At 49.2% G+C, this 16,735-nt stretch overlaps 1 protein-coding gene across 8 annotated transcripts in view; it reads left to right on the forward strand.

Moving 5' to 3' along the window:
* The window catches only part of LOC137323715 (mitogen-activated protein kinase kinase kinase 20-like), a 151,881-nt gene that overhangs the window by 94,944 nt on the left and 40,202 nt on the right, over window positions 1-16,735 (forward strand). For all 8 annotated transcript variants that reach the window (XR_010963433.1, XR_010963432.1, XM_067987556.1 and 5 more), the window contains exon 18: window positions 5,548-5,622. Coding sequence is in view for 6 of the 8 variants with exons in the window: in XM_067987556.1 (XP_067843657.1) it covers window positions 5,548-5,622 (75 nt within the window). In the remaining 2 variants the exon portion in view is untranslated. The remainder of the gene's footprint in view (window positions 1-5,547; window positions 5,623-16,735) is intronic.

Raw genomic sequence — 16,735 nt, forward strand, 5'->3', positions numbered from 1 at the left:
AGTCCTGTTTGTGGATCTTGGGAAGGAGGTAGAAGTGGTCTGTGCGGGGTTGGGGGACTGAGGTTGGAGGCCGTGGGGGGAAGATCTCCAGAATAGGTCAGTGATGGTCTGGGAAACTATAGCTTGATGTTCGGCGGTGGGGTCATGGTCCAGGGGAGGAAGGAGGAGGTGTCGGAGAGTTGGCGTTCAGCTCCCCAAGGTAGAGATCTGTTTGCCACACACTAACAGCGCCGCCCTTGTCAGCAGGTTTAATGACAATGTCAGGGTTGGACCTGAGAGAACGGAGTGCTGTAGGTTCAGAGGGAGGTAGGTTAGAGTGAGTGAGGGGAGTAGAGAAATTGAGGCGGCCAATGTCACGCCGGCAGTTCCCAATGAAAAGATCAAGAGAGAGTAAGAGGCCAGAGGAATTTTGGAAACGGGAGAAAGGGCCTGCTGTGTGGGGGGATGACTCTTGGCCAAAGAATTGGGTGCAGAGGCAAAGACGACAGAAGAAGACATTAGCATCGTGTCGAGCTCAAAATTCATTGTGGTGGGGGCGTAAGTGAATGAAGCTAAGGCCTTTGCTGAGGATTGATCGTTCAGGGTCATACCTAGCACAAAGGAAGATGGTGGTGGTTGTTGGAGGCCAATCATCTCAGCCCCAGGGCATTGCTGCAGGAGTTCCTCAGGGCAGTGTCCTTGGCCCAACCATCTTCAGCTGCTTCATCAATGACCTTCCCTCCATCATAAGGTCAGAAATGGGGATGTTCGCCGATGATTGCACAGTGTTCAGTTCCATTCACAACCTCTCAAATAATGAAGCAGTCCGAGCCCGCATGCAGCAAGACCTGGACAACATCCAGGCTTGGGCTCATAAGTGGCAAGTAACATTTGCACCAGACAAATGCCAGGCAATGACTATCTCCAACAAGAGAGAGTCTAACCACCTCCCCTTGACATTCAACGGCATTACCATCGCTGAATCCCCCACCATCAACATCCTGGGGGTCACCATTGACCAGAAACTTAACTGGACCAGCCATATAAATACTGTGGCTATGAGAGCAGGTCAGAGGCTGGGTATTCTGCAGTGAGTGACTCACCTCCTGACTTCCCCAAAGCCTTTCCACCATCTACAAGGCACAAGTCAGGAGTGTGATGGAATACTCTCCACTTGCCTGGATGAATGCAGCTCCAACAACACTCAAGAAGCTCGATACCATCCAGGACAAAGCAGCCCGCTTGATTGGCACCCCATCCACCACCCTAAACATTCACTCCCTTCACCACCGGCGCACAGTGGCTGCAGTGTGTACCATCTACAAGGTTCTTCGACAGCACCTCCCAAACCCCCGACCTCTACCACCTAGAAGGACAAGAGCAGCAGGTACATGGGAACAACACCACTTGCACGTTCCCCTCCAAGTCACACACCATCCGACTTGGAAATATATCGCCGTTCCTTCACCGTCACTAGGTCAAAATCCTGGAACTCCCTTCCTAACAGCACTGTGGGAGAACCTTCACTACACGGACTGCAGCGGTTCAAGAAGGCGGCTCACCACCACCTTCTCGAGGGCAATTAGGGATGGGCAATAAATGCCGGCCTCGCCAGCGACGCCTACATCCCATGAAGGAATAAATTTTTAAAAAGAGAGGGAAAGATCAGAGGGGATAGTGAAAACATGACAAAGGGTGAGATTGGAGGGAGGGATGGGGTCAGAGGAAAGTGAAGGGGAGGATGGATCAAGGGAGGTGTTGGTATCTAAGAGTTGTTGAAGCTTGCGGTCCTTGACACCTGAAAGGAAGACACACAAAGCTTTTTGTTAAAGGGCCGGATGAGGCGAAGGATGAAATGGACCTGTGGACCAGGACAGCTCTGAAATAGACTGAGTCGGTGCTGCTGAAGAGAGAGGTCGAGAGTGCGTGCGGCGGTGCATGACGTTGAGCGTGGATCTCAGAAAGCAATGAAAGCAGTAGTTCAAGGAACGTTGAATATCATGGAGATATCTGTAATCACGGGTGGATCTGAAACATGAAGGGTGGAATTTAAGTTGGAAACCACATGGAATAAGTCAGGGCTGGAGACAGTTGCTGAGGAAAGAGATGTGGTTTTGAAAGCGAGTTTTAGAAGAAACCTGATCAAACAACACTCAAGAAGCTCGACACCATCCAAGATAAGCAGCCCGCTTGATTGGCACCCCATCCACCACCCTAAACATTCACTCCCTTCACCACCGGCGCACTGTGGCTGCAGTGTGCACCATCCACAGGATGCACTGCAGCAACTCGCCAAGGCTTCTTCGACAGCACCTCCCAAACCCGCGACCTCTACCACCTAGAAGGACAAGGGCAGCAGGCGCATGGGAACAACACCACCTGCACGTTCCCCTCCAAGTCACACACCATCCCGACTTGGAAATATATCGCCGTTCCTTCATTGTCGCTGGGTCAAAATCCTGGAACTCCCTTCCTAACAGCATTGTGGGAGAACCGTCACCACACGGACTGCAGCGGTTCAAGAAGGCGGCTCACCACCACCTTCTCGAGTGCAATTAGGGATGGGCAATAAATGCCGGCCTTGCCAGCGACGCCCACATCCCGTGAACGAATAAAAAAAAAACACGAGAAGGGTAATAGAAAGCAATGAAGGTGAACAAGTTAAAAGAGACAAACAGAAATTCCATTGGAGAAAAGATCAGAACTTCTTCAAGGTGGGCAGTACTGGAAGAGAAGTGGGACACTTTGAGGATAATTCATTGGCTGTGAAGTACGTTGGGAGGTAAATGCAGATTCTTTCTTACAGTAATAATGCAGCACAATTTTGCCTGTGCATCATGATGGAAATTGCATAGAATTACGACACTGGCCCTACCAGTCTGTATCTCCATGTGAGCAGTAGTCCTAATTCCATGTGCCTGCCTTGTTCCCATATCCCTTTATCTCCCTTTTCTTCAACCATCTATCTAACCTATTCTTAAAAATTGACATGGTTTCTGCTTCAATCACCAGTAGTGCACTCCACAGCCACTTAACCTTTTGTGCAAAAAAAAAGTTTCTTGTGCTCTTTCTCCTAAATCTTGCATTTAATCCTATATCTATATCCACTCATTCCTAATCCCTAAACTAATGGAAATAGTCTATTTCTATCTACTGTGTCTTATCCCTTCATAACTTTAAACACTTCTATCAAATCAGGGTCACTGAGATATGCAAGTGTTGCAATCTGAGAAATGATTCCAGTATTAAAAGATATTTGGTGAACACTATATTATAGAAAGAGACTATTTGATCCTTCAAGACTTCCCGAGGGTTTAGTTCCACATCAGCCACCTTAGTTTAATCCCACTTTACTGCTTGTTCTCCATATTCTTTTCCCATTTGCTATCTATTCCCTTTGAAAAGAATGTATGGACTTAGATTCAACAACTCCTTCTGGCGGAAAGTTCCACATTCTAACCACCCTCTGTGTAAAGAAATCTTTTCTAAACGTCCCTTTAACTCTTTGAAGCTCAGCTCGGGATCGAACAGGATGCTAATATTTCACATCATCTAATTTTTCCTAAGCAAGTAACCAGGAGAAGGATGCAGTCAGTGGCAAGGTTCAGTTGAAGGACACTTGGACACATGCACAATTTGATGTCAGACAGACAGTTCAACAGCAAAGATGTAGCCTTGGGGTTAAGGGAAGTGTTGGAAAGTGTCAACGGCGTATGTACAGACATTGACCTGTACCTACAGATGATGTCACCGAGGGGCAGCTGTAGGAGCAGACTAAGGATAGATCACTGGGGAACTGCGGAGGTGACTGCAGTGGAGGGAAGTGAAGCCATTACTGGAGATAGACTGGCTGTATTGACAGGTAGGAGTGGAACCAAATGAGGACAGTTCCATGGAGCTGGACAACAGAGGAGAGACGATGGAGGTAAACGATGTGGTTAACCACATCGAACACCGCAGAGAGGCTGAGGAGGACAAGGAAAGATAATGCACTGCGTTCACAATCACAGAACTGAAACTTCACTGAAGGGATTTCAACAGGGAGGTTTGGGGAACTGCAAGGTGACAAACTTAGGAAGGAAAAGGAGGTCAAAGATGGGGTGATAGTTGCAGATAATGGATGGATTGATAGACCAAAGGTGGGGAAGAGAATGATAATGACAGTATCAAGAGAATACAATCATCAGCTGTCCACTTTCTAAACAAACTGGTGGCTTGCAGTACATTGGAGATTTTCCATATTTAGCTTGTAGGTGGAAAATCACTTGAAACTGCTTCAGATGATGTAGATAAGGGTTCATATATGAACCCTTGTGAATGCTAATTAGCCTGTCTGGTCTAGATGCAACTGTCATAAAACTATCCAAGATTCTTGTACACTATTCTGATGACAGACCACATAGGATCAGAGGAGCTGCAATCTGAGGAATAATTGAATTAAAGATAATTCCATCCAGTCTAGAAATGAAGAAACACAAGGTCGAGAAGTTTCATTTTAGTTTCTTTTACAAATGACATCATAATGGTTTCTGGATATACATAATCTAAAGTTTGCTTTTAAAAGAATTCCTGTCAGTTTTTGTCCAGTTCTCTCTTGAAAGTGTTAATTCCTTGCATGGGAGCCAGTTATTCTCCAGTATCTTGCTCAAGTGCCCATTGTCTACCTCTTGAATGGCAGCAAGCTATTCAATTGGGGGGCATCACAATCAAGTGGATTCTGTCCTCATCCAATATCCACACACATGCATTTCCAACAGACGTCTCTAGGTAATGATCAGGACCAGGGATCCTATCTAAATTTCCACCCCCCCCCCCCCCAACTTAGGGGTGCTGAGGCCAATTGCAGCACCCTTATCCTAGCTCAGATCAGCTAGGTCAGCACAGACTCCCCTGAGACTTTCCTGGTCCGCATAGCTCAACTACTCATTGAAAAAAAATCACCTGTATATAACCTAAAGTTTTATAACATACTGCGAACATTTTAGGCTTCATTAAAACTGCCTCCATGCTTAGTGCATCATAAATCATATGAAGAGGAAGCTGAATTTAACTTCAAATGCATTTACATCATGAAACATTCAGCATAATACATTTTTGTGTGTGTTGAAAAATAGATTTTAGCCCGAAGTGCTATATATATATATTTTTTAAAACGTTAAATGGAGCCACCCAAGAAGCATTTCAGCGCACATTTTCAACAGAAGTGTGTATGTTATTACTACTTGTTCTTACAATGTTAAAAGTAATTGTGCAAATGTTCTAGAAAACTTTAATTGTGTACAGATGGTAAGTCAAACAGTGACTTTTTTTAAGCAATTACTGTTCAGAAATGGTCATTACACCCTGCATGGTTCTTTCGCTACTCACTATGTTGAAAACCTGTACAAACAGCAAGCCATCATGTTCAGACAAATGGGTGGAAGAAGTACATATCATTTTAATGGAATGAATGGTCTAGAACTTTCCACTTCTTAAAAGTTCCAAATTTAATATTTAATCTGATTTCACATTTTAAAGTGGTTCATGTATCTAGAATCATGGTCTTGAATAAACATTCTATTTTCACAGCCTCCTTACCTAATGGAGAAATGGATTGTGGGAATAAGTGAGAACCAGATTGTGGAGTGCATTGTTACTTACGAGGTGAGTTTTGAAAACAAGCGGTTTATTTGAATTAAAGTGCTTCTGAGACACACATCTACTGTATATAAAGGAAGATTGAAACATATTGGTTTCAGAATAGTTTGAGAAGCCTGAAGAGATTAATTCTGATGTAACTTAGGCAGCCTTCATATCTTTTCATTTTCCCTGCCACCATCTTTTGAAATGATTCTTAGGTCTTTCGAGCCCTCCCGTCAGTCCCATGCAATTAGTTTTCTACAGCCAAAGTGGGATGTCAAACCAGTTTCAAGCATCTACCAATGCAACTCTTTTTTATTTCAAAATATACTTTATTTCAAAAAAAGGATACACACAGTTCAATGTAAATATCACAATTACAATTCAAAACAATACAATACAGATCGTACACACTACAATCCCATTATTACAATTCAAAACACAGTACATATCTTATAATACATGGTGAATAATACAAGGTGGGATGGCCTTACAAGGTGGCCTTTCCCCATAGAGCCTTTGCGTAGGCTGAACCTCGCTTCAGTGCGTCCTGCAGCACATACTCCTGGATCTTAGAGTGTACCAGTTGGCAACACTCGGTCGTGGACAGCTCCTTTAGCTGGAAGACCAGCAGGTTTCAGGCAGACCAAAGAGCCTCCTTCACTGAGTTGATGGTCTTCTAGCAGCAGTTGATATTTGTCTCGGTATGCGGTGTGGGGTACAGCTCATAGAGCACAGCATCCTGTGTAACGGAGCTGTTGGGGTAAACCAGAACAGATACCAACGCATCTCCTCCGAACTTTCTGCTCGAAGGGACAGTCCATCAGGAGGTGGACGACGGTCTTGTCCCCGCTGCAACCTCGAGAGCAGCTCGCAGTGGCGCTGGGATGCCATATGTGTAGGAAGGACCGCACTGGGAGGGCCCTTCTCACCACCATCCAAGCTACATCCTGGTGCTTGTTGGTCAGTTCAGGTGATGAGGCGTTCTGCCAAATGGCTTCGACTGTCTGGTTGGGGAACTGCCCGATCGGATTCACCCTCCTTTCCCTGCAAGAGCCCCAGAACATTCCGTGCCTACCACTGTCTGACGGCTTTGTGGTGGAAAGGGTTCCTCTTCAGGAACTTCTCCACCTAGGAACGGTGATGGGGTACAGTCCAGCTAGACGGGATGTCCTGCGTCTGCTCGGCCAGCGTGGCCTGACCCAACCTTCTCAGTGTGGTGGACAGGTAGAAACTCAGCATGTAGTGACACTTGGTGTATGCATACTGGGACTCTACACACATTCTGAGGCAGCCACACACAAAGGTGGCCATCAGGATTAGGGCGGCATTGGGGACGGCCTTCCGCCCTTTGTCTCGGGGCTTGTACATGGTGTCTCTGCGAACGCGGTCCATCTTGGACCTCCAGACCTCCAGATCGTATCCCTGAGTAGAGCGAGGCTATCAGATTTCTTCCTGCCAGGCAATTCTGTAACTAACTGCTGGGAGGTACATAGAAGTGGTTCAAGTTGAACACTCCAATATTTTTTCCTTCCCATGGGTAAGACCTCATTTTTACATCAAGTAGACACAAGAATATGAGATATAGAACAGGGCCATGTTAAAGTGACAGTAACAGTAACAAAAATTTACAGTTTATTTAGTCATAAAACTGAATTTACCTCCACCTGAACAGTGTGCACGATGAAACATTGCCACTTTTAGTTCTAATCCCATGATAATCCACAATTATTCAGACAAATTGAGATCCTCACTATTTGTTATGGTCAGATTTCAGTAGCGTCCTATTTCCTTTTTCTGTCTGATTCAAGTCCATTAGCCTTTAAATTATGAATGGTTCTTGGGGCAGAGTGGATAGAGCTTTACTCTTCATCTAACCATTGCTATACTTGACCTGAGATAATGATACAGGATGCCTGCAATGAAACCAGTTCCACTTGCAAACACTAACATCCCTCACTGAAGAACATAAGAACAGAAGAAATAGGAGCAGGAGTAGGCCATATGGCCCCTCGAGCCTGCTCCACCATTCAATAAGATCAAGGCTGATCTTCGACCTCAACTCCACTTTCCCGCCTGATCCCCATATCCCTTGATTCCCTTAGAGTCCAAAAATCTATCGATCTCAGTCTTGAATATACTCAGCGACTCAGCATCCACAGCCCTTTGGGGTAGAGAATTTCAAATATTCACAACCCTTTGAGTGAAGAAATTTCTCCTCATCTCAGTCTTAATTGGCCCACCCCTTATCCTGATACTATGCTCCCTAGTTCTAGACTCTCTACCCAGGGGAAACAGCCTCACAGCATCTACCCTGTCAAGCCCTCTCAGAATCTTATATGTTTCAATGAGATCACCTCTCATTCTTTTTAACTCCAGAGAGAATAGGCCCATTCTGCTCAGTCTCTCCTCATATGACAACCCCTCATCCCAAGAATCAATCTAGTGAACCTTCATTGCACCGCCTCTAAGGCAAGTAAATCCTTCTTTGGGTAAGACCAAAACTGTACGCAGTACTCCAGGTTTGGTCTTACCAAAGCCCTGTACAACTGCAGCAAGACTTCCTTACTCTTGTACTCCAACCCCCTTGCAATAAAGGCCAGCATACCATTTGCCTCCCTAATTGCTTGCTGTACCTGCATGTTAACTTTCTGTGTTTCGTGTACAAGGACACACAAATCTTTCTCAACACCAACATTTAATAGTTTCTCACCACTTATAAGATATTCTGTTTTTCTATTCTTCCTACCAAAGTGAATAACCTCACATTTCCCTTCATTATACTCCATCTGCCACCTTATTGCCCAGTCACTTAACCTGTCTATATCCCTTTGCAGATTGTTTGTGTCCTCCTCACAGCTTACTTTCCCACCTAGTTTTGTACCATCAGCAAACTTGAATACATTGCACTCGGTCCCTTCATCTAAGTCATTAATATAGATTGTAAATAGCTGAGACCCAAGCACTGATCCTTGCGGCACCCCACTAGTTACAGCCTGCCAATATGAAAATGACCCGTTTATTCCTGTTCTCTGTTCTTTAACCAATCCTCTATCCATGCTAACATATTACTTCCAACCCCATGACCCCTTATCTTGTGTAACAACCTTTTGCGTGACACCTTATCAAATGCCTTTTGAAAATCCAAATATATTACATACACTGGTTCCCCTTTATCTACCCTGCTAGTTACATCCTCAAAAAACTCTTAATAGATTTGTCAAGCATGATTTCCCTTTCATAAAACCATGTTGACTCTGCCTAATCATATTATGATTTTTTAAATGCCCTGTCACCATGTCCTTAATAATAGATTTTCCCGACTACTGATGTCAGGCTAACTGGCCTGTAGTTCCCTGTTTTTTCTCTCCCTCCTTTCTTGAATAGCGGTGTTACATTTGCTACCTTCCAATCCACTGGGACCGTTCTAGAATCTAGTGAATTTTGGAAGATCACAACCAATGCATCCACTATCTCTGCAGCCACCTCTTTTAGAACCCTAGGATGGAGGCCATCAGATCCAGGGGATTTGTCGGCTTTTAGTCCCATTAATTTCTCCAGTACTCTAAGGGACCCACGTTTACTTTCGCTATTCTCTTCCTTTTTACATACTTGTAGAAGTTCTTACTATCAATCTGTTTTTATATTTCTTGTTAGTTTACTCTCATATTTATTTTCTCCCTCTTTATCATTTTTTTGGTCATCCTTTACTAGTTTCTAAAACTCTCCCAATCCTCAGGCTTGCTATTCTTCTTCGCAATATTATAAGCCTCTTCTTTTAATCTAATACTATCCCTAACTTCTTTAGTTAGCCACGGATGGATCACTTTTCCCCTGGAGATTTTAATTCCTCAATGGAATGTATATTCGCTGCAAATTATAAAATATTTTTTTAAATGTTCGCCATTGCTTATCTACCATCATATCTTTTAATCTAATTTCCCAATCTACCTCAGTTCTAGGAAACTATCTCGAATGCATTACATGAACTCCTCCTCCAAATTACTTTTGCCAATTTGATTTGTCCAGTCTGTATGAAGATTAAAGTCCCCCATGATTATTGCATTACCTTTGTTACCAGCTCCTCTTATTTCTTGGTTAATACTCTGTCCAACAGTATAACTACTGTTGGGGGGCGTATAAACTACTCCCACCAGTGTTTTCTGCCCCTTGTTATTTCTCATCTCCACCCATACTGACTCTACTTCCTGATTTTCTGAGTCAAGATCCTTTCTCATTACTGTCTATATGTCATCCTTTATTATCAGGGCTACCCCCCACTCCTTATCCATTTTGTCTTTCTTTTCAAAAAGTCAAGTACCCTGGAATATTTAGTTCCCAACCTTGGTCACCTTGCAACCACGTCTCAGTAATGGCTATTAGTTCAAACCCATTTATCCCTATTTGTGCCATTGATTTGTCTATCTTGTTACAAATGCTTCGTGCATTCAGATAAAGCACCTTTAATTTTAACTTTTTACTATTTTTCCCTGCTTTGACCTTATTCACTGATGGACTATTACCGCTAAACTCTCTGTCCCTTCCTGACACACTCTGCTTATCTTTACCCAAATCACTACGCTGTTCTATGGCCTTGACTTTTCTCTTCAGATTTATAAATTTACCCTTACCTGAAACCTCCCCCCACTTTTTAGTTTAAAGCCCTATCTACCGCCCTAGTTATTCGATTCGCCTGGACACTGGTCCCAGCCTGGTTTAAGTGGAGCCCGTTCCAACGGAACAGCTCCCTCTTTCCCCAATACTGGTGACCGTGCCCCATGAATTGAAACTCCTGGCTTCCCACACCACTCCTTGAGCTACGCATTTAACTCTCTGATCTGTTTGACCCTATGCCAATTTACGCATGGTTCAGGTAATAATCCAGAGATTATTACCTTTGAGGTTCTGCTTATTAATTTGGACCCAAGCTCCTCAAACTCCCTAAGCAGAACCTCATGTCATTGGTTCTTTCGTGGTCCACGACAATTGGATCCTCCCCCTCGTGCTTCAAGTTCTTTTCCAGCCGCAAGGACATATCCTTAACCCTGGCACCGGGGCAGGCAGCATAGCCTTCAGGACTCCCAGCCGCAGCTGCAAAGAACAGTGTCTATCCCTCTGACTATACAATCCCCTATCACTACCAGATTCCTTTTCGCTCCCCCCACTTGAATGGCCTCCTGTACCATGGTGCCGTGGTTAATTTGCCCATCCTCCCTGCAGCCTTTTTTCTCATCCACACAGGTAGGAAGTACCATGTACCTGTTGGACAAGGGCAACGGCTGAGGCTCTGCCATCACTGCATTCTGGGTCCCCATAACTGCCTGACTCGCAGTCACATCTCCTGTCCCTGACCATGGACCAAATCTAAACTACTTCCTAACCTAAGAGGTTTGACTACCTCCAGACTCAAAGTGTCCAGGTAACTCTCCCTCTGCCAGATGCATTGCAATGTCTGCAGCTCCGACTTCAGCCCAACAATTCTGAGCTGAAGTTCCTCGAGTTGCAGTCATTTATTGCAGATGTGGTTGCCTGGGATCACGCTGCCCTCCACAAACTCCAACATGCTGCAGTTACGACGCACCACCTGCACTGCCATCGCGATCTAGCCTAGTTTTATATATTTAATTAGTTAAAGTTTAAATTAACTCGATATTTTTAGTTCAATTAACGAATTAGTTTATCTACTTTAAGTTATCAATTTAATAAAGTACCAGTTATAGTTTCCCAGCTTATAGTTTAACACACTGCCCTAACTTAGAGAGCAAAAAAAATCTGTAATACTCACTAGCCAATCACCTACCTGCTGTCTTGTGACGTCATTTTTGACTTTTTTTTGATTTCCCAGGTCCTCTCCTGCTCTCTCCGCCCCCACTTTACGTGTGATCCACTCCCCTCTCACACCCAGGTCCTCTCCTGCTCTCTCCGCTCCCACTTTACGTGTGATCCACTCCCCTCTCACACCCAGGTCCGCTCCTGCTCTCTCCGCCCCCACTTTACGTGTGATCCACTCCCCTCTCACACCCAGGTCCTCTCCTGCTCTCTCCGCTCCCACTTTACGTGTGATCCACTCCCCTCTCACACCCAGGTCCTCTCCTGCTCTCTCCGCCCCCACTTTACGTGTGATCCACTCCCCTCTCACACCCAGGTCCTCTCCTGCTCTCTCCGCTCCCACTTTACGTGTGATCCACTCCCCTCTCACACCCAGGTCTTCTCCTGCTCTCTCCGCCCCCACTTTACGTGTGATCCACTCCCCTCTCACACCCAGGTCCTCTCCTGCTCTCTCCGCCCCCACTTTACGTGTGATCCACTCCCCTCTCACACCCAGGTCCACTCCTGCTCTCTCCGCCCCCACTTTACGTGTGATCCACTCCCCTCTCACACCCATGTCCTCCCCTGCTCTCTCCGCTCCCACTTTACGTGTGATTCACTCCCCTCTCACACCCAGGTCCACTCCTGCTCTCTCCGCTCCCACTTTACGTGTGATCCACTCCCCTCTCACACCCATGTCCTCCCCTGCTCTCTCCGCTCCCACTTTACGTGTGATCCACTCCCCTCTCACACCCAGGTCCTCTCCTGCTCTCTCCGCTCCCACTTTACGTGTGATCCACTCCCCTCTCACACCCATGTCCTCCCCTGCTCTCTCCGCTCCCACTTTACGTGTGATCCACTCCCCTCTCACACCCATGTCCTCCCCTGCTCTCTCCGCTCCCACTTTACGTGTGATCCACTCCCCTCTCACACCCAGGTCCTCTCCTGCTCTCTCCGCTCCCACTTTACGTGTGATCCACTCCCCTCTCACACCCAGGTCCTCTCCTGCTCTCTCCGCTCCCACTTTACGTGTGATCCACTCCCCTCTCACACCCAGGTCTTCTCCTGCTCTCTCCGCCCCCACTTTACGTGTGATCCACTCCCCTCTCACACCCAGGTCCTCTCCTGCTCTCTCCGCTCCCACTTTACGTGTGATCCACTCCCCTCTCACACCCAGGTCCGCTCCTGCTCTCTCCGCAGCCACTTTACGTGTGGTCCACTCGCCTCTCACACCCAGGTCCTCTCCTGCTCTCTCCGCTCCCACTTTACGTGTGATCCACTCCCCTCTCACACCCAGGTCCTCTCCTGCTCTCTCCGCTCCCACTTTACGTGTGATCCACTCCCCTCTCACACCCAGGTCTTCTCCTGCTCTCTCCGCCCCCACTTTACGTGTGATCCACTCCCCTCTCACACCCAGGTCCTCTCCTGCTCTCACCGCTCCCACTTTACGTGTGATCCACTCCCCTCTCACACCCAGGTCCTCTCCTCCTCTCTCCGCTCCCACTTTACGTGTGATCCACTCCCCTCTCACACCCAGGTCCTCTCCTGCTCTCTCCGCTCCCACTTTACGTGTGATCCACTCCCCTCTCACACCCAGGTCAACTCCTGCTCTCTCCGCTCCCACTTTACGTGTGATCCACTCCCCTCTCACACCCAGGTCCTCTCCTGCTCTCTCCGCTCCCACTTTACGTGTGATCCACTCCCCTCTCACACCCAGGTCCTCTCCTGCTCTCTCCGCTCCCACTTCACGTGTGATCCACTCCCCTCTCACACCCAGGTCCTCTCCTGCTCTCTCCGCTCCCACTTTACGTGTGATCCACTCCCCTCTCACACCCAGGTCCTCTCCTGCTCTCTCCGCCCCCACTTTACGTGTGATCCACTCCCCTCTCACACCCAGGTCCTCTCCTGCTCTCTCCGCCCCCACTTTACGTGTGATCCACTCCCCTCTCACACCCATGTCCTCCCCTGCTCTCTCCGCTCCCACTTTACGTGTGATCCACTCCCCTCTCACACCCAGGTCCTCCCCTGCTCTCTCCGCTCCCACTTTACGTGTGATCCACTCCCCTCTCACACCCAGGTCCTCTCCTGCTCTCTTCGCTCCCACTTTACGTGTGATCCACTCGCCTCTCACACCCAGGTCCGCTCCTGCTCTCTCCGCTCCCACTTTACGTGTGATTCACTCCCCTCTCACACCCAGGTCCTCTCCTGCTCTCTCCGCTCCCACTTTACGTGTGATCCACTCCCCTCTCACACCCAGGTCTTCTCCTGCTCTCTCCGCCCCCACTTTACGTGTGATCCACTCCCCTCTCACACCCAGGTCCTCTCCTGCTCTCTCCGCCCCCACTTTACGTGTGATCCACTCCCCTCTCACACCCAGGTCCACTCCTGCTCTCTCCGCCCCCACTTTACGTGTGATCCACTCCCCTCTCACACCCATGTCCTCCCCTGCTCTCTCCGCTCCCACTTTACGTGTGATCCACTCCCCTCTCACACCCAGGTCCTCTCCTGCTCTCTCCGCTCCCACTTTACGTGTGATCCACTCCCCTCTCACACCCAGGTCCTCTCCTGCTCTCTCCGCTCCCACTTTACGTGTGATCCACTCCCCTCTCACACCCAGGTCTTCTCCTGCTCTCTCCGCCCCCACTTTACGTGTGATCCACTCCCCTCTCACACCCAGGTCCTCTCCTGCTCTCTCCGCTCCCACTTTACGTGTGATCCACTCCCCTCTCACACCCAGGTCCGCTCCTGCTCTCTCCGCAGCCACTTTACGTGTGGTCCACTCGCCTCTCACACCCAGGTCCTCTCCTGCTCTCTCCGCTCCCACTTTACGTGTGATCCACTCCCCTCTCACACCCAGGTCCTCTCCTGCTCTCTCCGCTCCCACTTTACGTGTGATCCACTCCCCTCTCACACCCAGGTCTTCTCCTGCTCTCTCCGCCCCCACTTTACGTGTGATCCACTCCCCTCTCACACCCAGGTCCTCTCCTGCTCTCACCGCTCCCACTTTACGTGTGATCCACTCCCCTCTCACACCCAGGTCCTCTCCTCCTCTCTCCGCTCCCACTTTACGTGTGATCCACTCCCCTCTCACACCCAGGTCCTCTCCTGCTCTCTCCGCTCCCACTTTACGTGTGATCCACTCCCCTCTCACACCCAGGTCAACTCCTGCTCTCTCCGCTCCCACTTTACGTGTGATCCACTCCCCTCTCACACCCAGGTCCTCTCCTGCTCTCTCCGCTCCCACTTCACGTGTGATCCACTCCCCTCTCACACCCAGGTCCTCTCCTGCTCTCTCCGCTCCCACTTTACGTGTGATCCACTCCCCTCTCACACCCAGGTCCTCTCCTGCTCTCTCCGCCCCCACTTTACGTGTGATCCACTCCCCTCTCACACCCAGGTCCTCCCCTGCTCTCTCCGCTCCCACTTTACGTGTGATCCACTCCCCTCTCACACCCAGGTCCTCCCCTGCTCTCTCCGCTCCCACTTTACGTGTGATCCACTCCCCTCTCACACCCAGGTCCTCTCCTGCTCTCTTCGCTCCCACTTTACGTGTGATCCACTCGCCTCTCACACCCAGGTCCGCTCCTGCTCTCTCCGCTCCCACTTTACGTGTGATTCACTCCCCTCTCACACCCAGGTCCTCTCCTGCTCTCTCCGCTCCCACTTTACGTGTGATCCACTCCCCTCTCACACCCAGGTCCTCTCCTGCTCTCTCCGCTCCCACTTTACGTGTGATTCACTCGCCTCTCACACCCAGGTCCTCTCCTGCTCTCTGCGAACCCACTTTACGTGTGATCCACTCCCCTCTCACACCCAGGTCCTCTCCTGCTCTCTTCGTTCCCACTTTACGTGTGATCCACTCCCCTCTCACACCCAGGTCCTCTCCTGCTCTCTTCGTTCCCACTTTACGTGTGATCCATTCGCCTCTCACACCCAGGTCCGCTCCTGCTCTCTCCGCTCCCACTTTACGTGTGTTCCACTCGCCTCTCACACCCAGGTCCGCTCCTGCTCTCTCCGCTCCCACTTTACGTGTGATCCACTCCCCTCTCACACCCAGGTCCACTCCTGCTCTCTCCGCTCCCACTTTACGTGTGATCCACTCCCCTCTCACACCCAGGTCCACTCCTGCTCTCTCCGCTCCTACTTTACGTGTGATTCACTCCCCTCTCACACCCAGGTCCTCTCCTGCTCTCTTCGTTCCCACTTTACGTGTGATCCATTCGCCTCTCACACCCAGGTCCTCTCCTGCTCTCTCCGCTCCCACTTTACGTGTGATCCACTCCCCTCTCACACCCAGGTCCTCTCCTGCTCTCTTCGTTCCCACTTTACGTGTGATCCATTCGCCTCTCACACCCAGGTCCGCTCCTGCTCTCTCCGCTCCCACTTTACGTGTGTTCCACTCGCCTCTCACACCCAGGTCCGCTCCTGCTCTCTCCGCTCCCACTTTACGTGTGATTCACTCGCCTCTCACACCCAGGTCCGCTCCTGCTCTCTCCGCTCCCACTTTACGTGTGATTCACTCCCCTCTCACACCCAGGTCCACTCCTGCTCTCTGCGATCACACTTTACGTGTGATTCACTCACCTCTCACACCCAGGTCCTCCCCTGCTCTCTCCGCTCCCACTTTACGTGTGATCCACTCCCCTCTCACACCCGGGTCAACTCCTGCTCTCTCCACTCCCACTTTACGTGTGTTCCACTCGCCTCTCACACCCAGGTCCGCTCCTGCTCTCTCCGCTCCCACTTTACGTGTGATTCACTCCCCTCTCACACCCAGGTCCTCCCCTGCTCTCTCCGCTCCCACTTTACGTGTGATTCACTCACCTCTCACACCCAGGTCCGCTCCTGCTCTCTCCGCTCCCACTTTACGTGTGATTCACTCCCCTCTCACACCCAGGTCCTCCCCTGCTCTCTCCGCTCCCACTTTACGTGTGATCCACTCCCCTCTCACACCCGGGTCAACTCCTGCTCTCTCCACTCCCACTTTACGTGTGATCCACTCCCCTCTCACACCCAGGTCCTAACCTGCTCTCTGCGAACACACTTTACGTGTGATCCACTCCCCTCTCACACCCAGGTCCGCTCCTGCTCTCTCCGCTCCTACTTTACGTGTGATTCACTCCCCTCTCACACCCAGGTCCTCTCCTGCTCTCTCCGCTCCCACTTTACGTGTGTTCCACTCGCCTCTCACACCCACGTCCTCTCCTGCTCTCTCCGCTCCTACTTTACGTGTGATTCACTCCCCTCTCACACCCAGGTCCTCTCCTGCTCTCTCCGCTCCCACTTTACGTGTGATCCACTCCCCTCTCACACCCAGGTCCTTTCCTGC

Source organism: Heptranchias perlo, chromosome 7 (assembly GCF_035084215.1).
Source record: "Heptranchias perlo isolate sHepPer1 chromosome 7, sHepPer1.hap1, whole genome shotgun sequence".
Lineage (NCBI taxonomy): Eukaryota > Metazoa > Chordata > Chondrichthyes > Hexanchiformes > Hexanchidae > Heptranchias > Heptranchias perlo.